Source organism: Symphalangus syndactylus, chromosome 4 (assembly GCF_028878055.3).
Source record: "Symphalangus syndactylus isolate Jambi chromosome 4, NHGRI_mSymSyn1-v2.1_pri, whole genome shotgun sequence".
Classification (NCBI taxonomy): Eukaryota; Metazoa; Chordata; class Mammalia; order Primates; family Hylobatidae; genus Symphalangus; species Symphalangus syndactylus.
The window spans coordinates 120,081,492-120,107,786 of NC_072426.2; the positions used below are offsets into that span (position 1 = coordinate 120,081,492).

The following is a 26,295-nucleotide window of genomic DNA, read 5'->3' on the forward strand; positions in this document are numbered from 1 at the left end:
CAGAAATCCCATTACTGGGTATATTCCCCAAGGATTATAAATCATTCTACCATAAAGACACATGGACACATATGTTTATTGCAGCACTGTTCACAATAGCAAAGACTTGGAACCAACCTAAATGCCCATCAATGACAGACTGGATAAAGAAAAAGTGGCACATATACACCATGGAATACTATGCAGCTATAAAAAAGGATGAGTTCATGTCCTTTTTAGGGACATGGATGAAGCTGGACACTATCATTCTCAGCAAACTAACATAGGAACAGAAAAACTAAACACCACACGTTCTCACTCATAAGTGCGAGTTGAACAATGAGAGGACATGGACACAGGGAAGGGAACATCACATACCTGTTGGGGATTGGGGGACTAGGGGAGGGATAGCATTAGGAGAAATACCTAATATGGATGACAGGTTGATGGGTGCAGCAAACCACCATGGCACGTGTATACCTATGTAACAAGCCTGTATGTTCTGCACATGTATCCCAGAACTTAAAGCATACATAAAAAAGTCTTATGTTCTTATCGACAAAAAGTGGTCAAATATTGGCAATTTCATATGGTTCAACCTAATACATTGTAGTAAAAAGAAGTTTGGGAATGAGTGAACCAATTCACATTGATTTGGATAGAATTTTACTATCCGTAGAGTTGGATTTAGCTAATGAAATATTTTTTACATACCTTCTTTTTTTTTTTTTTTTTGAGGTGGAGTCTCGCTCTGTCGCTCAGGTCAGAGTGCAGTGGCATGATTTCAGCTCACGCAACCTCCGCCTCCCAGGTTCAAGCGATTCTCCTACCTCAGCCTCCTGAGTAGCTGGGATTATAGGCATATGCCACCATGCCCAGTTAATTTTTTATATTTTTGGTAGAGACGGGGATTTACCATGTTGGCCAGGCTGGTTTCGAACTCCTGACCTCAAGTGATCCACCCGCCTCAGCTTCCCAAAGTGCTGGGATTACTATGTTTTGTTTTCAGTCACAGCAAAAGGTCATTTCAGCCAAGTCATTCAGTTAATGGCTGGTGAAAATAAATGTATCTATCCTCTAATTCGTTTACTGCTCTTATTTTCCCATGTTCATATGCCATTCTTCTTAACTGAGAATGTTGAAGTATCCAAAATTTCTGAAAAATATGATCTCGATGTCACTAGCACCAATCAAATGATCATTTAAATATCTCTTCAAGAAGTCCTTTGCAACAGCTTGAGCTGCAAAAATTCAGGGTTTTGTTGTTGTTGTTTTTGTTGTTTGTTAGTCAGTGTCACCTTTATTAAAAGCTATCCTCCACAAATAAATACTGTTTACCTAGCTCTTATGAAGCATGGGGGCCAATGCTAAATACTTCATATATATTATGTCATTAACTTTCACACGTCACCCTATGAGGAAAATATTATTATTATTTTACAGATAATCATATTGAGCCTCAGAGAAAAGAGCATCTTCTGCCACCCCAAATCTTCTAAAAATCCTCATGAAAATCTCCTTCTAAGAGGAGGATATTATCTAGGATTGATCTACATTTGTAAAGGCTCTAGGGGACAAAATTTCCTTTCTTCACTGACATATAACCCTTTAGGCTCCATCATCTCCTCCCTTCCACTCATCTCTCTCCTCCTCACCCCACCAAACACACAAAACAAACACGTGTGCATGTGCACTCTTTTGAACAGAAACCCCTATATGGGGGAATGTTTTGCTGTATGAGTTGTTAAGTCAGTTTGTAGTATTTTATGAAGGAAATGAACATAAAAACAACACAGGAACAGCTTTATGCCATTACAGCAGTAGAGGTAAAACACATCTTCAACTCTGCATACCTCTGTATAATCATGAAGCTCCAAGATCGGTCAAACTGACTGAATAAAGAAATTTCTGGCAAGGTGAGGAGGGTGAGAAGTAGGACTTATGTGAACATTTTGTTAGAAACAGGAAGAGCACATATAACACTATGTTACATGCCCACACAGACGGTTTAGGAGAACTGTTTATTCGAATGATTCATTCCAACCAGCTTTGTTAATTTAAACAGAGTCTCTCCATATTACATCAAAAATAACTTTTGTTTGTTGAGGTGAACAATTCTTTCTCTTTCTTCAAGGCATAAAACATAAAATTTATATGAGAAAAAAGTTAATTAGGAAAAAATAAAACTGTGTCAACGATATTTGTATGCCAATGAAGTAAACTATAATTGAGAAACATACAAATATTGAAGATGATGAAAATAAAAGTCACTAAAATTATAGATTTTCCTGGTAGATATCAAAGACATAGGACAAAATATATGAAAATATATAATTAGGCCAAATATAACCACTTTTTTAGAAACAAAAGTATAAATATCTAATTGATATTTTAATTATATTTCTGAGATTTCAATTATTTATTGTTTTAGGTGAGAGTCTTAATCAGGAAAATTAGAGACCACAAATAAGTGGACATATATATGAATTTCCAAAGTTATTTTTATATGTTATTAAATTAAAATTAACTCATTCATGCATTCATTCATTCATTCATTTGGCAACCACACTGAGCCAGGCCAAATGCCAGGCCATGCAGAAGGAGCAGTAAATGGAGTTTCCACTCAAGTTTTTGAGGTTACTATTAAGTGTAAGTAGTGATATGCCTAAAATTTTGATTAGATCTTATTTAAGTGCCTTTTTACTCTTAAAATGGGAGCTTTATAATTAGCTAATTATTATTCCGTCAAATTGTACTTAGTATTCCATCTGTAGATGCACACAACTGACATTAAATAGATAAAAACCTACCAGTTTTTCTAGTTTCTCTAGTTTAAAACACTACTAAAGAAATAAAAAATTAATTCTTTTAAGATGCAAGCATTTGTATACGTACCATTTTAGAATGAGATTTTGCTAATGTGTATTGTACTTGTGGATGTTTAATTCTTAGAGTTTACTGTCTAAATCTCTTCTCCAAAGGTTAAATATAACTTTCTACAGTTTATTTCTGTTATCAGATAATCCCTATTCTATTATAAAATTCAGAAGATTCTAGTAATTAGTCTTGGCAATCTTAAATATGAGTTGACAATATGCACTTCCTAAATGAATCTTACAGGAAGAGAACAACTTCATTTAATGTTATTAATATCCCTGATAAGCATTTAGTGGACAATTCCAGGACAGGATCTTGATGACATCATAGACCTTGGAACAACGCTCAAATTATCACATTATAACATAGAATTTTCACGCATTATTTTGATTTTTAGTGTCTAAAATGTCACTCTATTCAATGAGCAAGCTCAAAATAAATAAGCATTTTCTCACTACTAAGGATAAATCATTTCCTACCCATTTTCCCTATAATTTTAGTGTTGGAACCACCATTCTTTTTAACTATGTAATTAGTCTATGATTTTATTAAGGAATGAGAAATCTTATAAACCTAGTTATTTCCTCTAAAACATTCTCATTTGACCACTTTACACTAATTATATATTTTCAATTAACAGTCCATCAAAAGACCCAGAGGGTAGGATGAGTGGTCCATTTTCTATGATTACATAGTGAAAGGTAAATAACTAGGATACAGGATATTTTTTAAATGTGCTAATTCTAATTATAATTACTATAATAATTACAGAAAGGGTAACTCCAATATTTTTCCAATTATTATAATTTTCGTCTTATAATATTTTTATTTCTTGAAAATTGTTAAGAATACAATTACAATACCTTGCATGAGTAATATGAAGCCAGAAGATATTGGGTTTGCTTTTAAAGATTCAGGACAAGTTTTCAAAATGTTAAAATATTATACAAAAATGAAATAGAGGCTGGGCATGGTGGTTCATGCCTGTAATCCAGCACTTTGGGAGGCTGAGAAGGGAGGATTACTTGAGGGCAGGAGTTCGAGACCAACCTGGCCAACATGGTGAAAGCCCATCTCTATGAAAAATACAAAAATTAGCTGGGTGGGGTGGCGTTTGCCTGTAATCCCAGCTACTTGGGAGGCTGAGGCAGGAGAATCGCTTGAACCCGGGAGGCAGAGGTTGCAGTGAGCCGAAATCATGCCACTGCACTCCAGCCTGGCAATAGAGTGAGACTCCATCTCAAAAAAAAAAAAAAAAAAAAAAGGGAGGGAGGCAACCTGATGGCCACTCTTTCGTTGCTAAGAGAAGGCCCCTCTGAAGAGGTGGCATTGAACAGAGATCTGAGTGACAAGAAGCCAGCAATGTGAAGTTCAGAGCATTTCATGTAGAGCATTCCAGCCAAGGCAAATGTTCTAAGGCAGGAACTAGCTTAACATGCTTAAAGAACTCCAAGAATGTCAATTCGCTATGGTGGAGTGGATAAAAAGGAGTTGGAAGCAATGAGGTCAGAGATAGGGGTGGGGCTATCTCATATTTTAGGATAGGGTAGGGATTTATATTTATGTTCTCAGAAGAGTGAGAAGTAATGGAAGTGTGAATGAGAAGTAATGGAAGCGTTTTAAGCAGAGAAATCGCATTTGATTTACATTTCAAAGTAATTACTTTGGCCTCTTTCTGCTTATGTGGGGGTGGGAGGGAAGAGAATGCATGCAGGAAGCTGAGTTTAGGGCTTACTGCAGTGTCTAGGTGAGACAATATAGTGTCATAAACTGATGTGACAGTTGCAGGGATAGAGGGAAAAGGGTGGATTTGAGATATATATTCGGTAACATAAAGGTCAGAGTTTGCTTTTGGATTGAATATGGAGCCAGGGGAGAGGAGAATTGAAGGATTTTCAGATTTTTGGCTTAAGTGACTGGGTGGATGGATAATGTTACTATTTATTAAGATAGAGAAGGCTAGAGAGGAGTGGGTTGCATTTGAAATATGTTAGAAATCCAGGTGGAGGTGCTAAGGAAGCAATTACCTTTACAAAATTTGGAGTCCCAGGAGCGACCAGGATTGGAGATACAAATCTGGAAGTCACTGGCATATGGATAGTATTTAAAAGCCATGGGCCTGGATGGGGCAGATAAGAGGAGCTCATAGACTAAAAAGAGAAGATTGCTTGGAAAATGCCTAAATCATATTCTAATGAGGTTGAGATTTAAGTTGTTAGAAGAAAAAATTTAGAGAAAAAAACAGTAAGTTCAGTTTTTAGTACAGTACAGTTGAAGATATCTAAGTGAAGATGTAAGTAGGTGGTGGGGTATGCGCTTGGAATTGAGGGGAGAGATCTGAGCTTTTAAAAGGACTGTTCTTCAAAATAGAAGGGCAAAAAACACAACTTTTTACCCTATCTCCAAACAACACCCAAACCCAGCCCTTCTGTACAACATGAACATTGCTAACCTATATTTTCCTAATAACAGAAAGCATAAGGAAAATAAACTTTTCTGAGGGGCAATATTTTTATATTTGCATTTTCTTAATGTTTTTGCCAAGAGTTTATATCTCATCAGTGTGTATTTAATTCTCCGATTTTTGATTCTTGGAGAAGAGTTTAGTATCTGAAGTTAAGGTATAAGAAATAATATCCAAAAGCTGTGTCAACTTCCAGAAGTTAAATTTCATCAGTTTATCCCTATTCTAATAGAAAATTTGGAGGATTCTGGGTATTTGCACTATCTTCAAATATATATGCCTTCAAATATACAAGTTGATTCATACACCATATCATACTGCATATATTCATATACTATATCTTTTCTCCTGTGCTATAGGCGATGCTCCCTCATTAGACTATGAGCCTCACAAGGGTTTAGGTCTTTCTGTTTTCACCACTGTATCCTAAAAAGTAAATAAAAGCAAATACAAAATCAAGGAGAGAGGAGTCAATAAAGGCAAAGAAATGGGCTGGGAACCAGAGGGTAGCAGAGGAAGCACACGACATGCAAAACCTGAGCACAGCTAGAGCAACAGACAGGGGAGGACTCGAAAAAAGAGGGGAAACAAAGTGGTGGAGATGGGGGAGAGGGAGAGGATGACCCAGGGGTCAGAGAGCAAGGAGGAGGGACGAGAAGGAAGGATGCAGGAGAGAAGGGAGCAAGATAGGTAAGGGAGGCGGGGAGAAGAAGGGCCAGGAGAAAAGGGGGCTTTTTAGATTTCAAGTAATAGGAGAGAGGGGAGGCAAATGAGCCCAGGGGAGCAAGAGAGGGGATGTAAGACAAAAAGGAAATGAGATACCTTGTTTGAAAGCACTCCACATTAGGAACTAAAGAAATATTAGTTTCACTCATTCAAATTAATTTCAAACTCGATTTCCTTAAAAAAAAATCCTAACTCCTTCTGAAATAAAGTCAATTTTATGGCAAACGACAGAATACTGTAGTGGTTAGAAGAATGGGTTTGAATACCATTGCCACCCAGAATCATCTGAGGGTCTGGCAAAGGGGAATTGTTTGATACCACTAAGGGTGTAGAGAACAACAGGTTTATAAAGATAGTACTTCTCCTGCTGTAACGCACTAGCCTAAGTGCTTTCCATATGTTAACTTAATACGCACACTAACTTTATGAGGTGAGAAAACTGAGGCACCTAGAAATTTAAGTAACTAGCCCAAGATCACAGATCTTACAAGTGAAAGAGCTGAGTTTTTAACTCAAGCAGTGTGGTTTTGGAATTAGTGATTTTATTCACTACATACACAGACTCTCAAAGAGATTAACAGAAAGTGTATAAACCTAATTTGAGAACATAATTACCCTGAAAATGATGGATCTTATTCATGATCAAAACAGCAATTATAACTAGAGAAACAAGGCTCTTTCACACCATTTCTAAAGGAGAATCGGTAATAAAAAGACAAAATCAGGAGAAAATATGACAGAAGTCCATTATGACCAGTACATTATACTAATAACAGCTTCTTGAATTGGATAATTTTATTTTGGACTTTTTTGTTCTTCTGTTTTCTCTTTCATGTAATCAATCTGTTGCTAAAATTCCACTCTAAATTTTCTGCAGAATTGTTTTTAGGATTGTCGTTTCTTCTTCTAAGGAACCTAGCAGGGGTGCCACAGCTGGATTAATAAAGAATTTGGAGCGAGAGAGATGAATGTCAGTGGAAGTAGATAATAGCCAACAGTTATAATCAATTTCCTTTGAATTAAATATTTTAATTGCTCCTCAAATCCAATGTCACTTAGAATCCTCACTGGATGTCGAATCTATGAATCAGGGTTAGCAGCTCATAAGGACTGTCCCCGCATGGCCCTAAGGTATTGGAAGAGGAGAAGGAGGAGGAGGCATTTCTCCTCCTAGTCCTTGCCATGGGCATTAACTACATGCTGCAGTCCAGGGCCATTCTGCATAATATATTGTGGGAAGACAAGGATGACATGAGAAGAGACTTTTAAAACGGCACATTTCTCCCTAAACACTGTAAATTTCTCATAAACAAGAAACACATAGACTCACTTTTTCATTGTAGATGTCCCCAAGCATTGTACTTGCTCTCACAAAATCTAGGCTTTGAAAATTGTTTCTTGCAATTTTCACAAATTTTTTCAAGTATTTAATTGCTTCTGTCATCTCTCCTTGGCTAGAATGAATGAAACAGGAAGTCAATGGAGTACCATCTTACTTAATGTCACAGTAAAGAGGAAGTTTCTTGTGTCTTTGCTGTAGAAAATGCAAGATGGTTATCAGGATAATGAGATTTAATGTGTAAATACCAAATTAAAACTATATGGCTTGTTTTTGTTGGAGCATACATTGAGTTAAAACTGAAACTTTTAAATCCTCATGCATTGCTAATGGAAATGTAAAATGGTACATTTTCTTGGAAAACAGCCTGGCAGTTCCTCAAAAACTTTAACATAGAGTTACCATATGACCCAGAAATTTTACTCCAAAATATATACCCAAGTGAAGCAAAAATATGTCAACACAAAAAGTCACATACATGAAAGTTCATAGCCGCATTATTCATAATAGTCAAGGCATGAAAACAATTAAAATGTATATCAATTGATGAATGGGTAAACAAAATATGTTGTATATCTACAATGAAATATTATTCAGTCTTAAAAAAGAATGAGGTGGGCCAGGCATGGTGGCTCACGCCTGTAATCCCAGCACTTTGGGGGGCCCAGGTGGGCGGATCACGAGGTCAGGAGATTCAGCCTATCCTGGCTAACATGGTGAAACCCCATCTCTACTAAAAATATAAAAAATTAGCTGGGCATGGTGGCAGGTGCCTGTAGTCCCAGCTACTCGGGAGGCTGAGGCAGGAGAATGGCATGAACCTGGGAGGCGGAGCTTGCAGTGAGCTGAGATCGTGCCACTGCACTCCAGCCTGGGCAACAGAGCAAGACTCCATCTCAAAAAAAAAAAAAAAAAAAAGAATGAGGTAGTGATACATGCAACATGGATGAAACTTGAAAATATGCTAAGTGAAAGAAGCCAGACAACAAAAGATCACACACGATATGAGCCCATTTATACAACATGTCCAGAATGGCAAATCCATGAGATAGAAAGTAGGCTAGTGGTCGCTAGAGGCTGAGGAAAGTGGAGGATTGAGAAAAGACAAATAATGGGTACAAGATTTCCTTTTAGGGTGATTGAAATTAGATAGTGGCCATGGTTGCTCAACCCTGTGAGTACACTAAAAACCACTGAATTGTAGACTTTAAACTTTAAAAGTGAGGACTCTTAAATTGTAGACTTTTAAAGTCTACAATTGTTAAAGTCATAATTGTATAGCATAAGAATTATGTCTCACTAAAGCTGTTTTTTTAAAAAAAAACTTTTAAAAGTTTATAAAAGGTGAATACTAGCTTACTCTTGAAAGCATTCATTGGTAGTGAAACCTCAGGTGTCACTAAAGTCACATATACAAGTGTTACATATCCTCACAAAATGTTCAGGAAGACATATAATTTCTAGCAGAGAATTTGGCATATAGTAAGCATTGATATACTTTTGAATGAAGTAATGTTGAAAATTTGAGAAGGGAGACACATATGCTGCACACATGAAAGCTAAGCATCCAGGTAAACTGTGAGAACCTTAAGGCATATAGATGTTTGGAGTCTATGATTGTAAACTCCTGACTCTTGGATATTCTAGTAACATCAAGAAACTTTGGGAGCCTAGCAAATGTCCCAAAATTTGCTAATTGCTGGGGAATAAGGTTCCTGTGCTTGAAGAGTTTCACTGTCAATTTGGAGAAATAAGTGTATAAATTCATACATGGGATCAACTGTGACAGGTACTGACTTTTATACAGTGCTTTGAAACCTGGAGTTCATTCATTCACCTATCCTCGTAAGAACACGTCTAGTGTTTTTTGTTTTGTTTTTCTGGGTTTTCTAAATGTGACTCCAAATTCTTTTGGCTATTTCTAAACACTGAACCCACCTCTCAACTGGGGCTATTTAAAAGAACATGTTGCAAGTTCAGAAAGTATTTTCTTTAAAAAAAAAAAAAAAGGGATACATGTGTAGAACGTACAGGTTTGTTACATAGCTCTACCTGGGCCATGGTGGTTTGCTGCACCTATTGACCCATCCTCTAAGTTCCCTCCCCTCAATCCCCAGCCTTCAACAGGCCCTGGTGTGTGTTGTTCTCCTTTCTGTGTCCTTGTGTTCTTAGTGTTTAACTCTCACTTACGAGTGAGAACATGCAGTGTTTGGTTTTCTGTTCCTGTGTTAATTTGCTGAGGATAGTGGCTTCCAGCTTCATCCATGTCCCCACAAAGCACATGATCTCATTTCTTTTAATGGCTGCATAGTATTCCATGGTGTATATGTACCACATTTTCTTTATCCAGTCTATCATTGATGGGCATTTGGGTTAGTTCCATATCTTTGCTATTGTAAATAGTGCTGCGATAAACATACGTGTGCAAGTGTCTTTATAGTAGAATGATGTAGGTTTACTGAATCATTTTTTGTAGGATCCTTTGGGTATATATCCAGTAATGGGATTGCTGGGTCAAATGATATTGCTGCTTCTAGATCTTTGAGGAATCGCCATACCGTCTTCCACATTGGTTGAACTAATTTAACTTCCACCAACAGTGTAAAAGTGTTCCTGTTTCTCCACAGCCTCACCAGAATTTATTGTTTCCTGACTTTTTAATAATTGCCATTCTGACTGGCGTGAGATGGTACCTCATTGTGGTTTTGATTTGCATTTCTCTGAAGATCAGTGATGTTGAGCTTTTTTTCATGTTTGTTGGCTGCATAAATGTCTTCTTTTGAGAAGTGTCTGTTCATATCCTTTGTTCACTTTTTGATGGGGTTGTTTTTTTCTTGTAAATATATTTAAATTCCTTGAAAATTCTGGATATTAGACCTTTGTCAGATGGGTGGATTGCAAAAGCATTCTCCCATACTGTATGTTGCCTGTTCACTCTGATGATAGTTTCTTTTGCTGTGCAGAAGCTCTTTAGTTTAATTAGATCCCATTCATCAATTTTTGTTTTTGTTGCAATTGCTTTTGGTGTTTTTGTCGTGAAGTCATTGCCTGTGCCTATGTCCTGAATGGTACTGCCTAGGTTTACTTCTAAGGTTTTTATGGTTTGGGGTTTTACATTTAAGTCTTTAATTCATCTTGAGTTAGTTTTTGTATAAGGTGTAAGGAAGGGGTCCAGTTTCAGTTTTCTGCATATGGCTAGCCAGTTTTCCCAGCACCATTTACTGAACAGGAGATCCTTTCTCCATTGATTGTTTTTGTCAGGCTTGTTGAAGATCAGATGATTGTAGATGTGTGGTGTTATTTCTGAGGTCTCTGTTCTGATCCACTGGTCTATATGTCTGTTTTGGTACCAGTACCATGCTGTTTTGGCTACCGTAGCCTTGTAGTATACTTTGAAGTCAGATAGCATGATGCCTCCAGCTTTGTTCCTTTTGATTAAGATTGTCTTGGCTATACGGGGTCTTCTTTGATTCCACATGAAATTTAAAATAGTTTTCTCTAATTCTGTGAAGAATGTCAATGGTAGTTTGATGGGAATAGCACTGAATCTGTAAATTACTTTGAGCAGTATGGCCATTTTCACGATACTGATTCTTCCTATCCATGGGGATGGAATGTTTCTCCACTTGTTTGTTTTCTCTCTTATTTCCTTCAGTAGTGGTTTGTAGTGCTCGTTGAAGAGGTCCTTCACATCTCTTGTTAGCCGCATTCCTAGTTATTTTATTCGCTTTGTAGCAATTGTGAATTCGAGTTCATTCATGATTTGGCTCTCTGCTTGCCTACTGTTGGTGTAAAGGAATACTTGTCATTTTTGCACATTGATTTTGTATCCTGAGATTTTGCTAAAGTTGCTTCTCAGCTTGAGATTTTGGGCTCAGACAACGGGATTTTCTAAATATACAATCATGTCATCTGCAAACAGAGACAATTTCACTTCCTCTCTTCCTGTTTGAATACGCTTTATTTCTTTTTCTTGCCTGATTGCCCTGGCCAGAATATCCAATGCTATGTTGAATAGAAGTGGTGAAAGAAGGTATTCTTGTCTTGTGCCAGTTTTCAAAGGAAATGCTTTCAGCTTTTACCCATTCAATATGGTATTGGCTGTGGGTTTGTCATAAATAGTTCTTATTATTTTGAGAGATGTTCCATCAATACCCAGTTTATTGAGAGTTTTTAATATGAAGTGATGTTGCATTTTATTGAAGGCCTTTTCTGCATCTATTGAGGTAATTCTGTTGTTTTTGTCATTGGCTCTGTTCATGTGATGGGTTACGTTTATTGATTCACTTGTGTTGAACCAGCCTTGCATCCCAGGGATGAAGCTGACTTGATTGTGGTCGATAAGTTTTTAATGTGCTGCTGGAATCAGTTTGCCAGTATTTTATTGAGGATTTTCACATTGATGTTCATCAGGGATATTGGCCTGAAATTTTCTTTTTTTTGTTGTGTCTTTTCCCGATTTTGGTATCAGGATGATGCTGGCTTCATAAAATGAGTTAGAGGAAATTCCCTCCTTTTCAATTGTTTGGAATAGTTCCAGAAGGAATAGTGTCAGCTCCTCTTTGTATATCTGGCAGAATTCAGCTGTGAATTTGTCTGGTCCTGGGCTTTTTTGGTTGTTAGGCTTTTAATTACTGCCCCAATTTCAGAGCTTGTTATTGGTTTATTCAGGGATCCAACTTCTTCCTGGTTTAGTCTTGGTAAGGTGTATGCATCCAGGAATTTATTCATTTCTTCTAGATTTTCTAGTTTATTTGTGTAGTGTTGTTTACTGTATTCTCTGTTAGTAGTTAGTATTTCTGTGGGGTCAGTTGTAATATCCCCTTTATCATTTTTTTTTTATCGTGTCTATTTGATTCTTCTCTCTCTTCTTCTATATTAGTCTTGCTAGCAGTTTATCTATTTTGTTAATTTTTTCATAAAACCAGCTCCTGGATTCACTGATTTTTTGGAGGGTTTTTCGTGTTTCTATCTCCCTCAATTCTTCTGTGATGTTAGTTATTTCTTGTCTTCTGCTAGCTTTTGGATTAGTTTGCTCTTGCCTCTCAAACTCTTTTAATTGTGAGGTTAGGGTGTCTATTTTAGATCTTTCCCGCTTTCTCCTGTGGGCATTTAGTGCTATAAATTTCCCTGTTAACACTGCTTTAGCTGTGTCTTAGATTTTCTGTTATGTTGTCTCTTTGCTCTCATTGGTTTCAAAGAACTTCTTAATTTCCATCCTAATTTCATTATTTATCCAGTAGTCATTCAGGAGCAAGTTGTTCAATTTCCACGTAATTTTGCAGTTTTGAGTGAGTTTCTTAATCCTGAATTCTAATTTCGTTGCACTGTTATCTGAGAGACTGTTTGTTATGATTTCAGTTCTTCTGCATTTGCTGAGGAGTGTTTTACTTCCAATTATGTGGTCAATTTTAAAATAAGTGCCATGTGGCACTGAGAAGAATGTATGTTCTGTTGATTTGGGGTAGAGAGTTCTGTAGCTGTCTACTAGGTCCACTTGATCCAGAGCTGAGTTCAAGTCCTGAATATTCTTGTTAATTTTCTGTCTCGTTAATCTGCCTAATACTGACAGTGTATTTTTAAAGTCTCCCACTATTATTGTGTGGGAGACTAAGTCTCTTTGTAGGTCTCTAAGAACTTATTTTATGAATCTGGGTGCTCCTGCATGGGGTGCATATATGTTTAGAATAATTAGTTCTTCTTGTGGAATTGTTCCCTTTACAATTATGTAATGCCCTTCTTTGTGTTTTTGGATCGTTGTTGGTTTAAAGTCTGTTTTGTCAGAGACTAGGATTGCAACCCCTGCTTTTTTTTTTTTTTTTTTTTTGATTTCCATTTGCTTGGTAAATTTTTCTCCGTCCCTTTATTTCAAGCCTGCGTGTGTCTCTGCAGGTAAGATGGGTCTCCTGAATACAGCACACCAATGGGTCTTCACTCCTTATCCAATTTGCCAGTCTGTGTCTTTTAAATGGGGCATTTGGCCCACTTACATTTAAGGTTAGTGTTGTTATGTGTGAATTTGATCCTGTCATCATAATGCTATGTGGTTATTTTGCACACTAGTTAATGTAGTTTCTTCATAGTGTCATTGCTCTTTATATTTTGGTGTGTTTTTGCAGTGGCTGGTATGAGTTTTTCCTTTCCATATTTAGTGCTTCTTTCAGGGAAGCACCAGGGAAGGCCTGATGGTAACAAAATCCCTCAGCATTTGCTTGTCTGGAAAGGATTTTATTTCTCATTCAGTTATGAAGCTTAGTTTGGCTGGATATGAAATTCTGGACTGAAAATTCTTTTCCTTAAGAATGTTGAATATTGGCCCCCAATCTCTTCTGGCTTGTAGAGTTTCTGCTGAGATGTCTGCTGTTAGTCTAATGGGCTTCCTTTTGTAGGTGACCTGGCCTTTCTTCCTGGCTGCCATTAACAGTTTTTCCTTCCTTTCGACCTTGGAGAATTTGATGATCATGTTTCTTGGGGCTGATCTTCTCATGGAGTATCTTAATGGCATTCTCTTTATTTCCTGAACTTGCATATTGGCCTATCTTGCTAGGTTGGGAAAATTCTCCGGGATAATATCCTGAAGTGTATTTTCCAGCTTGTTTCCATTCTCCTCATCAACTCTGGTACTCCAATCAATTGTAGGTTCGGTCTTTTTATGAAGTCCCATATTTCTTGAAGGCTTTGTTCATTCCTTTTCATTCTTTTTTCTCTATTCTTGTCTGCATGCCTTATTTCAGTAAGGTGGCCTTCAAATTCTGATATCCTTTCTTCTGCTTAGCTGATTCAGCTGTTGATACTTGTGTATACTTCATGAAGTTCTCATGCTGTGTTTTTCAGCGCCATCAGGTCGTTTATGTTCCTCTCTAAACTGGTTATTCTAGTTAGGAATTCCTCTAACCTTTTATCAAGGTTCTTAGCTTGTTTGCATTGGGTTAGAACATGCTCCTTTAGCTCATCGTAGTTTTTTATTACCCATCTTCTGTAGCCTACTTCTGCCACTTCATCCATTTGATCCTTCATCCATGTCTGTGCCCACATCCTTTGGCTGGAGGGAGGGGGCTCCCCTTCCCTGTGTGGCTCTCAGGTGGGCCACCACACCACACTGCTCTTCCCTCTCTCCATGGGTCCTGCCTGCCTTCTAGTCAATTTTGATGACAGAATCTGGATACCTTGGTGGCTGGTGAAGGATTCACACACTTATTATGGTTTATTTTGATGGGAGCCCCAGCTTCTAGTAGGCCATCTTGGCCCCGCCCCCATGGTAGCATTTCTATATGCCCCAGAAGGTATTTTCAAAGTTTACTTTAAACAAGTATTGGTAGGATTAGGGTTATCTCCTTGCATAACCTCCCAAGGTTTGGAAAACATTCATTTTCACAGGTAAACAGTGATATATTTTAAAAAATAAGTTAGATTACTTTAAAGTCAAAATGAGTTATGGTGGAATTCAGAAAGATGTAGGTTTGAATCTCAGCTCAGCCTCTTAGATTAATAACTTTGATCATACTAAAGTTATGAAACTGAAGAAAACTTTTGTTTCCTCATTTCAAAAATGGCCACAAGTTGCTGTGGGATTAAAAACTGTGTAAATGTATAGCTTGGCATGTAGTTAGTAGGGATTCAATAAATGGCACTAGTGTTATTATTATCTCTCAGTGAAATAAACAACTATCACGTTCACAGCTCTCTACTTGACATTGTCTACCACAGGCCAAGAGGCAAATTCGATTTAGCTAAGCAATCCTTCTTGAAAACATTCATCATGTGATGAGTTAAACACCCTGATTTTAATGTATGCTCTGCAAATCAGTCACATAAAGTCCTGGTGTCTATTTTTTAAGGGGCAAAATCAAAAAGCTAACATTTTTTGTTTACTTGAGTATCAGGTACTATCAAATACATTTTTTTTCCTCTTATTGGTAAAAGAGTCTTCTACATATCAGAAATAGGATGAAATTTTATGTTACCACAGCTTTGAATACTACTTTTTATAATTCTGTCCTCATACAGCATTTTCATACTAAAATTATGATTGATCTTCCACATATAGGCATAGGTCAATTCTCCAGAAAAATCATGAATTATTGGAGGAAATTTTCAAATTCAAGTATAGAGTAAAATATAATGAGAGGTTCACTGATTATTTTAATTATTTGTTTTGTGAAACTAAAAGTTATTGAGAGAGCTTGAGTATAAAATATTAATAAAGAAAATACATTATTTAGAATTTTGAGCGAAATTGTGGATTTCTAGGGCTAAAAATGTTCTATCAAATTGTTAATTTTTCACACTCTTTCCTAGGCTATACTATTCAAGAAAAAATTGATGGGGGAAAAATGATGACTTCTCTGAATATCACTTCAAAACCTTAGGGAAAATTATTATTATTAATTATTTAGCTAAGACGGACTCACTGAAGCTTATTTATGTTCAAGTTTCTAAAAACCAATATATTTTTGAAGAAAGTACATTTTGAATTAGATTTGGCCTGCTGAGGATTGTTAAATCAAGATATATACAAACAAAGAAACAAGCAAAAAAAACTAAGTTTAGAGTATGAGAAACACAAAATAGTATAAATAAAACTATTGCTGGGTAATTCATGTCATTTTTCTTCCAAAGGAGCAACAGATCTCCAAAACATACAAAATTATCTGGAACTTGCTCTAACAAATAATGCTAGGGAAAAAAGTCTTATTATTGTAAGTCATTTGCTTTACTCAATGAATGTATAGGTCTACAGCCAGCAAAGTTGTTAATGCAACATCTGAAATATTAACATTATGTGCTGGTTAAAGGTTTTCCCAATTTAAAAGTTAGCAACAGATTTAGAAGCCATTCTTTTTATGGAAGGGAAAACATCAAATATTTTCTTACAGAAAGGCTACAGCTTATTTGTATAAGTTAAAGGACAAGGTTAAAATGTTAGATAAATATTAATTCCAGTTTTCTATATGCAGTGCACAGGTGCAACTTGAACAGCATATTATATGGTATAATCATTAAATTCGTTCAGCCAGACCTTAGAGAGTTAAAAACATATATTCGGAGGAACAGGACTCCTCGGTCCAAAGAATGAGAATGAAACAGTGCAGAATATTTGTGTATCAAGGTGATTCCAGTTTCCAACTGGGAAAACAGGACCGTTAACACCCACGTCCCTTGACAACTGTCCAATTATGTATATCACACTTGGCCTACTGTTTGCAGTGGAAGTAATCAATAAAGGATGTGGTTGAGTGAACATAGATTTTGGTTGAACCAATGCATGAAAACTTAATCATTTACTCAGAGAGAAGAAATCAAATAGAGCAGAGATGAAACAGCCACTAAGGGGTTTGTTGATTGTGCCACCAAGTTTGTGGGCCACAGATGAAAGTAATAAGGCAAATGGGATCAGTGACAGGAGAAAATGCAAAAAGCTGTTCTTAATTTCGTGAATTAATAGATATGTTTTGATGTATTTTTTTGGTCATTTTTAGGAAATTTCACATCAAAGCCTGGATGTTCCATTTTAAAGAATATATGAAAATTACTAGGGCGTGTCATTTCTCTCAAGCAAGAAAAAATTAATTTGCAGCTATAACAGAAAGGTAATTTTCACACTTGAAACTTTGTACTGATTGATTTAAAGATCTCCACTGTGGAAAGTTTTCTAGGAAATAATTTAACTCGAGTTTGCAAGAAAATTTACAATTGGTATGGAATAAACCCAGAGATGGGTTAGTTGTGACCAATATGTATTAAACATATTTTTGTGAATTTTTTTCTCTGTATTCTTTTAAATAATCTGAGTATTTTGGAAAGTTGTGGCATTTCTGTAAATGAACTACTTCAGTAAATGAGGCAAAAAAAGAAATGCCATAAGGAAAATACAGGGATTTTCCCTCTCTGTATTTACTCAAACTGTCTGTATAATAATAATACTTACTTGTAATCTCTCAACTCACTTTCTCTTTGTTTTATGGACCATAATTCTAGCTTTTATTGTAGTTTCACAAAGCAATTGTTAGTATTTTAGAACATCAACTCTTTTCTTCACTATTATTCCAAGTAGGGAAAGAATGACATTATAAATGCTTATTTTCTGCTATGCTGCTTAAAGTCTTATGCAATTAATATTATTCAGATCAATGGCAAAAATAACAAAACTTCTTCACTTACTAACACCTTCCCCAATAATTCTAACACCAAATCTGTATCTATTAATAACATCACCAGACAGGCAACTCTGTATTACGAAATCCTCAGTCTTGAGGGATTGTGGTGTGTTTTTCAATTGAGGGCTTAGTATAAATTCTTATAACCATTTTAGAAGCTTCCAGCCTTAGATCTTATTCACCGTTCATGCACGCTTAGCTGATGGCCTTAGACACATACTTATCCTAGACATGGCTATCCTCTTCCATTTCCTTTAAAGATATAAAATATGTTTATAGAGATAGGCCTACCATTAGTGAAACTTGTGCAATTGCACAGGTTAGGAAAAAGAGATTTAGAGGTGATGCTAAGCTTCATACGCAACTTGATTTATTTCTCAGCTGCCACCACCATAATTTCCTCTATTTGGGCTGTAGTCTGTTTCTTGCATGTTGCTACTAACCTGAGAAGGACAATTTTGGGCTATGAAAGGGCTGGTACATGTGTGTGTTTGTGTTTATGTGTGTGGGTATGTGCATGTGTGTATGTGTGCACATGCATGTTTACTGAAGGATATCAAGCCTTTCAAGCAAAATGTTCTAAAAATGATCACAGAATTTACATCAATGCATTTATACTACAAGTGGACTTGATTTAATAATGCCTTGCGCTATTCAGGATGCTGTTGTTTATCTTGCAGAATTTTAGGTTTGGAAACATCTGTCTGTTAGTAGATCACCCTTTTGAATTATTTTGCACAGATGTTGAAATAATATGTGGAGGCTTGCACTCCCCTGAGTGCTCCTCTATAACCAACAACAGTGCTGCAAAATCACAGATTCGGATTGGAAAGCTGGTTGTAGCCTTGGGACACTTTTTCACTATGACCTCAGAATAAGCATCCCCTGCACTGTCTTGTGCATTATGGCATTGTATAACATCATAAAATTAAGAATCCATGTCTACCATGAAATCACTGGTAGCTTTATTTTACTTTAGTAGATGGGAATTCTTTTTTTAATTAATTTAAAAAAATAGAGATAGGTTCTCACTATGTGGCCTAGGCTGGTCTCAAATTCCTGCGCTCAGGTGATCTCCCACTTTGGCCTCCCAAAGTGCTGGGGTTACAAGTGTGAGCCATTGTGCCTGGCCAGGAATTCTTATAAAAAGAATTAGTTTACTTGGCATAAAATTAAAATGGGGATAAATCTTCTTACTCCTTTAAATGTTTGCCCTAAGGCACATTGGCAGGCTGCTGAGAGTGTTGGAACAGAATGGTCCCCAGTCCTACCCAAAACAAATTCAACTTCATGATATATCAAATATAGCTGTATCCTGTCCCACTCCCAAGCTCCAAATAATACTTAAATAGGCAAATTAAAACATCAGATTACCTGGTAGTGCCAAAATCCACCAGATAATTGTTCAACTCTTCACTTAGCCTTGACTGAATCGACCAGGAATTCAAATCCTGGGAAGGAGGCTAAAATATTCCAGAAAAGAAGTAAGGCTAAGAGGTGAGAATTATTTGAAGACAGGCTCATGTCTCCGGAAGTTTCAAAAATAATTATAAAGACCATCAGTAACCAAAGGGACATTTCAATATTTGTCCAGTGACATTGTAAGTGCTTAGTAGATGTTTATAAATAAATTTTCCCCTTGAAGTTTTATCTCTTTATTAATTAATTATTTTTGCGATGAGGTCTTGCTATGTTGCCCAGGTTGGAATCAAACTCCTGGGCTCCAGGGATCTTTCCATCTGAGCCTCCCAAGTAACTGGGATCACAGGCACCCACCACCAGACCCAGCTTATCTCTCTAGTTATGCTGGAACACAATGGAAATGTCATTTTGTAAAAATTATTTTATAGGCCGGGCGCGGTGTATCAAGCCTGTAATCCCAGCACTTTGGGAGGCTGAGGCGGGCGGATCATGAGGTCAGGAGATCGCGACCTTCCTGGCTAACACGGTGAAACCCCGTCTCTACTAAAAATACAAAAAATTAGCCGGGCATGATGGCGGGCACCTGTAGTCCCAGCTACTCAGGAGGCTGAGGCAGGAGGATGGCGTGAACCCCAGAGGCGGAGCTTGCAGTGAGCCGAGATCGTGCCACTGCACTGCAGCCTGGGCAAAAGAGCGAGACTCCATCTCGGAAAAAAAAAAAAATTATTTTATAAACATGTTAGGGGACACATTTATATGCTACTACAAAGCAAAGCAAAGAATCCAATCCTTTTCTGCTGATTTTTGGGCAGTGATAACAGCAAAGTCAAGTAATTTCATAATCAAAATGTACAATCAACAGAGTTGGTTAGTTCCAAATAGACATAAATCGAATTCTTATCAGTCTCTTCTTTGTATTCAACCATCTGCATCTGCTGGGTTGTTGTTTGGAAGTAAAAGTTTTTAAAAATGGCTGAGTTGGTCTTCCATGGACTAGTTACCAATCTTTATTTAGAAGGATCATAACACTCACAGGCTGCTTGCCTTATCCATGACTGGCTCTGTCTTTCTTGGGTAAACACCCATACTCTCCTTCTTTTCCTTTTTTTTTTTTTTGAGACAGAGTTTCATTCTTGATGCCCTGGCTGGAGTGCAATCTCAGTTCACTGCAACCGCCACCTCCCAGGTTCAAGTGATTCTCCTGCCTCAGCCTCCTGAGTAGCTGGGATTACAGGAGCCCTCCTCCATGGCCAACTAATTTTGTGTGTGTGTGTGTGTGTGTGTGTGTGTGTGTGTGTTTGTGTGTGTGTGGTATTTTTAGTACAGAGGGGGTTTCACCGTGTTGGCCAGGCTGGTCTCAAACTCCTGACCTCAGGTGATCTGCTCATCTCGGCCTTCCAAAGTGCTGGGATTATAGGCGTGAGCCACCGGGCCTGGCCTCTCCTTCTAAATATGTCTGTGTTCCTAAACCATTTATCCAGTGATGACTGTATTTTATTTATTTTGTAAGATATCTTTAATTTCATTGGTACTGATATTTTAAACTATGATTATCATATTAGTAATGGTACTTATATAATGATTCCAATTTTACCCACTAGGTACTTTTTAATGTTTCAAATGCCTTTCAAATAACAATTTTACTTTTAAAACACCTCTTTGTATGTGTTTCCAACTGAAATACAAATGGGAAGAAATTAGAACTTAACACAATCTATATTACTACAGTTACTGCAACCAACATTACTATTATTAAAAAGCTATATCTTGGATATAAGATAACATAGTAAAAACCAAGGCCTTAACTGGTAACTTTTCTTCTTGTTACTATTTCTTAAGTCATAATGCTACTCTATAACAATCAAATGGAGTAAACAATGATTGCAAGATAATGACTGAGGGTGAATGATATATCTTCCATGGAAAAACAGGTATCAGAAGTTGTTCATATATCTAAAATTTTCTGTTTTAAATGAAATATTGGGAATATTGGTTTTAACCCCAATTGTTTATCCAGATGTGCTCAAAGGAGAGATGTCTTAATGGAAAAGCATGACTGAAGCATAAATGGAAACTTTCCTCAAAGAAGAGATCTGGAAAGGTTATGGTGAGCCACAGCCACTGACGCGTACTACATATTTCTGTGCTCTCTGCTTTCTTAACTTGTGAGATGTGACCCGATATTTTTCTCTTTTATTCAAGGTCATCACTAAATTTACAGAAAACCAAAAAGAAAATAATACAAAGGAGGCACAGACAAAGAAGAGTTTAGATGCGTATTTTAAAATACCAAACTGGTTTAAAATAACTTACGATGAAAGGGTCACTTAAGAAGGGCACTGCTTAAAATTTAAGCAGGCAGTAATGGAAAGCGACAGACCTCAAACAATTTAAGCCTTTCACAGTTGAGTGAATTCACAGTGACAGCAAGACCAGGATGTGCTAACTTACCTCTGCAGGACCTTGGCTATGGCTTCATAGCCTTTCCCTAGACTGAGATCATCATCCAGGTCTGTGGAGATTTTACAGTAAGTGTCAAGGACCTATCAGGAAGAGAAATACATATTGAATGTATAGCACAGCCAGATACGCTGATGGTTCATTTCATAACAGAAAAAATTAAAACCAATAGTTGTTTTTAATGTCTCTATAAAAAATTTTGTTGATTAAAAATTCATGTTGGTTTGGTTTATTTTTATCTATAGTATAACTTGTTTAGTGGCAATCTCTTTAAGCCATGACAGTGAGGCCTTACTTTTGGAAAAAATAATTCTTTTCTTGCATAATTGCCCAAATCTTCCAATTTATATAACTTAGATGTGAATAAATAATTGAATGTTTTTTACATTATTTTAAAATACGGGACTACTATCTAAGGTAATATAAGGCAGATCATAATATTCTACTATGATAGCTTAAATATCACTTTTCTTTCCATAAATAGCTATTTGAAAAGCATGAATTTAGGTGCCAGGCAATTTCTAAATCTATCATTTTATTAGATGCATAGCTCACAGTTTGTGCATGTATACAGTTTACACTAAAAATATTTCTTACAAATGTATTTCATTACCAACAATCTCTTCAATAATCAAAAGATTACAGCTGCCACAGCCAAACATGTGATCTTAATTTAATTTAATACTGACATCATCTGTATGGTATAATTTTCCCTTTTCCTTTTTTCCCTCTTTCAATGGCCAGAAGGAGAAAAATACATAAAACAGAATCCCCATTCTTCCTTTTTCCTTCATTATTACTTGACCCAACCTATTACACACATGAGGACACAGGAAATCTCCAAAGACCTCTATGGAAATCCTTTTTGCACATTTTCTAAGAAAGAATTAGCAAAAGTCATTTGACGGCATTTGGAAGACAGAGTCAGTGTGAGGGGTGACATAAAAACGCCTTGTCTGCTACTGCCTGAGTCAGGCAGCCTAGAAGGTTTGAGTCTGAGAGGCAGGGCTGATATTTTATTTGCTTTCTTAGTGTCAATATTTGGGAAATAATTTCAATGAGGCTATTGTGACACTTCATAAAATTTGAGTTTCATGTGATTGCAAGTGACTGCTTGACATAATGCTGTTGTTAAAACTTATGGCTATATACTGACCCAGGGTTTTAATTCCTGCTAAAACCACAAAGTTCAAAACTTTGGGGTTTTTTTGTACTTTAAAAACGTATTTATTCTTAATTAATAAATAATAACATATCTGTCATCTCACCAAATTAACACTTGTTAATGTGGTGAGAATGTTAAAAATGTATTCTTTAGCAATTTTGAAATATACATTATTATTATCTTTGATTTTCATTTTTAAGTCTCTTTTTTTATTATTATACTTTACCTAATGTTAAATGACGAGTTAATGGGTGCAGCACACCAACATTTTTAAGTCTCTTAATGACCCTTGTGTAAACCTGAGAATATTCTTTTCACCATCTTACATAACAAGTAGCACTTAGATCTAATCTGATATGAATTGACATAGACCTTTCTGAGTTAAAGGGCAGTACCTCTGAATTTTGTGAATTTATAAGAGATCTTTTGGAACCCTAATATCAAAATATTTAGGAAAAGATTTACTGGTGTCAAGGTCCATATAGTTTATATGACATTCTAGAAGTTTAAAGTAAAGATTGAATATAATTATATTTTCTGCCAAAATAGTTCATTTGTTTTTTTTCTGCAAATACTGTTATTGTGTCTCAGGCACTATGTTAGACCGTAGGATCATAAGTAGATGAGAATATGCCTGTAACCCTCAAGGCATTTACAGTTCAGTGCTCCAGACTTTGGACTGATACAACTGTGTGAATTAAAAATGACTGAAGACAGGTTTCTCCAGGGCTAAAGCTGTGCTTATACTGCACCACTCTCTCATGACCCTGATCTCCATGGGCTCTGAAGCACATGGCAACAATCAGAGGTGCCCAGTTTCATCTGTGAGGTGTGACTCTTCAACCCGTGGATAGACGGGTAGGTTCCCAAGAAATTATGGGTAGATACTTCAGTGTTGATGGCTCCTATCCCACACCACTGTGCCATAATTCCTGGGAGCAGAGGGGCAAAAAACAACTTTGGCCTTGCACTTGATTCCATAATAGCTTCCCAATGGAGACCGATGTGGCCTGCTGAAATGAACACTAACCTTAGAATAAGAACACTTGGATTCATGTCCTAGCCTTCCATACCCAACACATTTGGGCCAGGAAATCTCTTTAAGTTGAATTTCCTCATAGTAAAAAAGAAAATCTACCTCTGAGAAAGGTTGTGATGCTGTGAGATAATATAAAGTGCTATGTAGATATTAGGACAAGAATTCTTTGGGAACCTGTTAATTAGCCACCAGTGAACAGCTTCTGGTAGGAGTATCCCTCCTCAAAGTAAAGACAACTGATCTTTTTGTGGTTTGAGAAAGTGTGAGTATTTCCTTAAACAATTAACAGAAAAACAGGAAATATATAGGCAGTAGGACGAGTACAGTTCATTACTGACCAAGTAGGGAAAATGTCAATCACATGAAATCCACATGAGGGTCTTGCAAAGGAGCTGCTCTAAATCAAAGACACACCCTCTGATCCTCTGGAACATGAGCTGCAGTGGGAGAGAGGAGTGCATACAGGTGAAATCATGAAGAGATTACTAGACAAAGCCCAGTGCATTGGTGAATTGTGTAGTTCAAACTAAAGAGAGTAGGAGGGTCTTCGTTAAAATAAAAAAGCATTAAAATGAGTGGAAAAATAACATGATACTATAAATTCTGTAGAAGATACAGATGTTTTAATTTACAAGAAAAACCAGATCCTATTAAAAAGTGGGCAAAGGAGGTGAACAGACACTTGAAAAGATGACACGCATGTTGCCAACAAGCATATGGAAAAAAGCTCAATATCAGTGATCATTAGAGAAATGCAAATCAGAACCACAATGAGATACCATCTCTTATGAGTTGGGATGGCTATTATCAAAGTCAAAAAACAACATATGCTGGCAAAGATTGTGGAGAAAAGAGAATGCTTACACACTGTTGGTGGGAATGTAAATTAGTTCAACCATAGTGGAAAACAGTGTGGCAATTCCTCAAAGGGCTAGAAACAGAACTACCATTCGACCCAGCAATCCCATTACTAGGTATATACCCAGAGGAATATAAATTATTCTACCATAAAGACACATGCATGCAAAGGTTCATTGCAGCACTATTCACAATAGCCAAGACATGGAATCAACCTAAATGTACATCAATGCTCACTGGATAAAGAAGATGTGGTACATATACACCACAGAATACTATGCAGCCATAAGAAAGAATGAGATCATGTCCCTTGCAGCAACATGGATGCAGCTTGAAGCCATTATCCTTAGTAAACTAGCACAGAAACAGGAAACCAAATACTGCATGTTCTCACTTATAAGTGGGAGCTAAATGATGAGAACTCATGGATACAAAGAAGGGAACAACAGACACTGGGGACCTGCTTGAGAATGGAGGGTGGGAGGAGGAAGAAGACCAGAAAAGAGAACTGTTGGGTACTAGGCTTAGTACCCGGGTGATGAAATAATCTGTAAAATAAAGCCCTGTGACACAAGTCTACCTATATAACAATCCTGCACATGTACTGCTGAACTTAAAAGTTTTTTAAAAAGATACAGATGTTTTATACTGATTTATAGTAGGCAACTTTATCTGCTTAAAGCAGGTAAGGTATAATCTACAAATTAATAAATATTGATCAACTTGAATCACTAGACAAAGAGTGGAACCACTTTTACAAAGAATACTTCAAGTATTATAAGAAAACACAGTGTGGCAATCTGAGGGGTGCACTGCACTTGACTGACTATCCCTGTGGCAGATAATATGTTGGAAACAGAGCCAGGATCAGGATGGTTAAAATCTAGCATCGCAAATCAGAGATAGGCAAACATAAAGGATCTCCAGGTACAAATATTTTGATGAATTGAAAATAAATATAATATATAAAATATAAGTGAATTTGTCTATCTTTAAAGTTCATGGGAACTAACTTAACTTTTGGCAAAAGACAGAGGAGAACATTAATTTAGCATGCTACTATGTAAGTTTCAATGGACACCAAACTACATGATACCAAAGTTACCAAAGTTGGCAAAGTCAGTTCATACACCTAATAAGAACTGAGTGCTACACGGCCACTCTATCCAATTGCTCCAATAATTTCAGTGAGTAATGAAGATGAAGCTTTGAAAACAATTTCTGTGACTTCAAAGAAAACAGAGTATCTTCTTACCAAAATGAAATAGATGTACTTGGTAAAAACATTTTCAAATAAAATCCAAAGTTCTTAAAATAAAATAATTGCATTGCTCACCTAAAAACAAAACCAGTAGAATACTCACCACAAAAAAATGAGAGTGTACAAAAGAACAATGCTGGGGATATGCTACAGATCCTTTGAAGAAGTGTTGTTGTAAAATGAAATTTAAGGATTAATTTATTTTTACTGCAAGAGCCTAAGGGAATATCGGATTTAAGTCAAAGATTGTCAACCGTCAAAAAAAATTAGAATATCTATCTGTCTTAGAGAAAGTAGAAAAATATCCTTGCCTTCTCAGAAGATAGGAATTTAAAATTTATAAGAATAAATTTTGTGCCTGAGCTTTGGCCCCTTTAAGGAGACACATAGGAAGACATCATTAGGTCTAATAATTTCAAGAACCCAGTTGTCTTTTTCCCTTTCTATGCTTAGGGCTACCAGTTAGGAGGGTACCTTGGGCAGACAAAAATGAACTACAGTTGACTCTTGAACAATACAGGTTTGAACTGCATGAGTCTACTTAATGC

The 26,295-nt window shown here is 36.6% G+C and overlaps 1 protein-coding gene across 7 annotated transcripts in view; it reads right to left on the minus strand.

Annotated features, from left to right (window-relative positions):
* TTC29 (tetratricopeptide repeat domain 29) overlaps nucleotides 1-26,295 on the minus strand; it is a 266,130-nt gene that overhangs the window by 124,684 nt on the left and 115,151 nt on the right. For 6 of the 7 annotated variants that reach the window (XR_008657260.2, XM_055276061.2, XM_055276059.2 and 3 more), the window contains 2 exons: nucleotides 21,416-21,507; nucleotides 7,377-7,500 (listed from right to left, as the gene is read on the minus strand). Coding sequence is in view for 6 of the 7 variants with exons in the window: in XM_055276061.2 (XP_055132036.1) it covers nucleotides 7,377-7,500; nucleotides 21,416-21,507 (216 nt within the window). In the remaining variant the exon portion in view is untranslated. Of the gene's footprint in view, nucleotides 1-979; nucleotides 1,136-7,376; nucleotides 7,501-21,415; nucleotides 21,508-26,295 lie in introns of those variants that run through there. The other variant, XM_055276065.2, reaches the window with a different exon arrangement.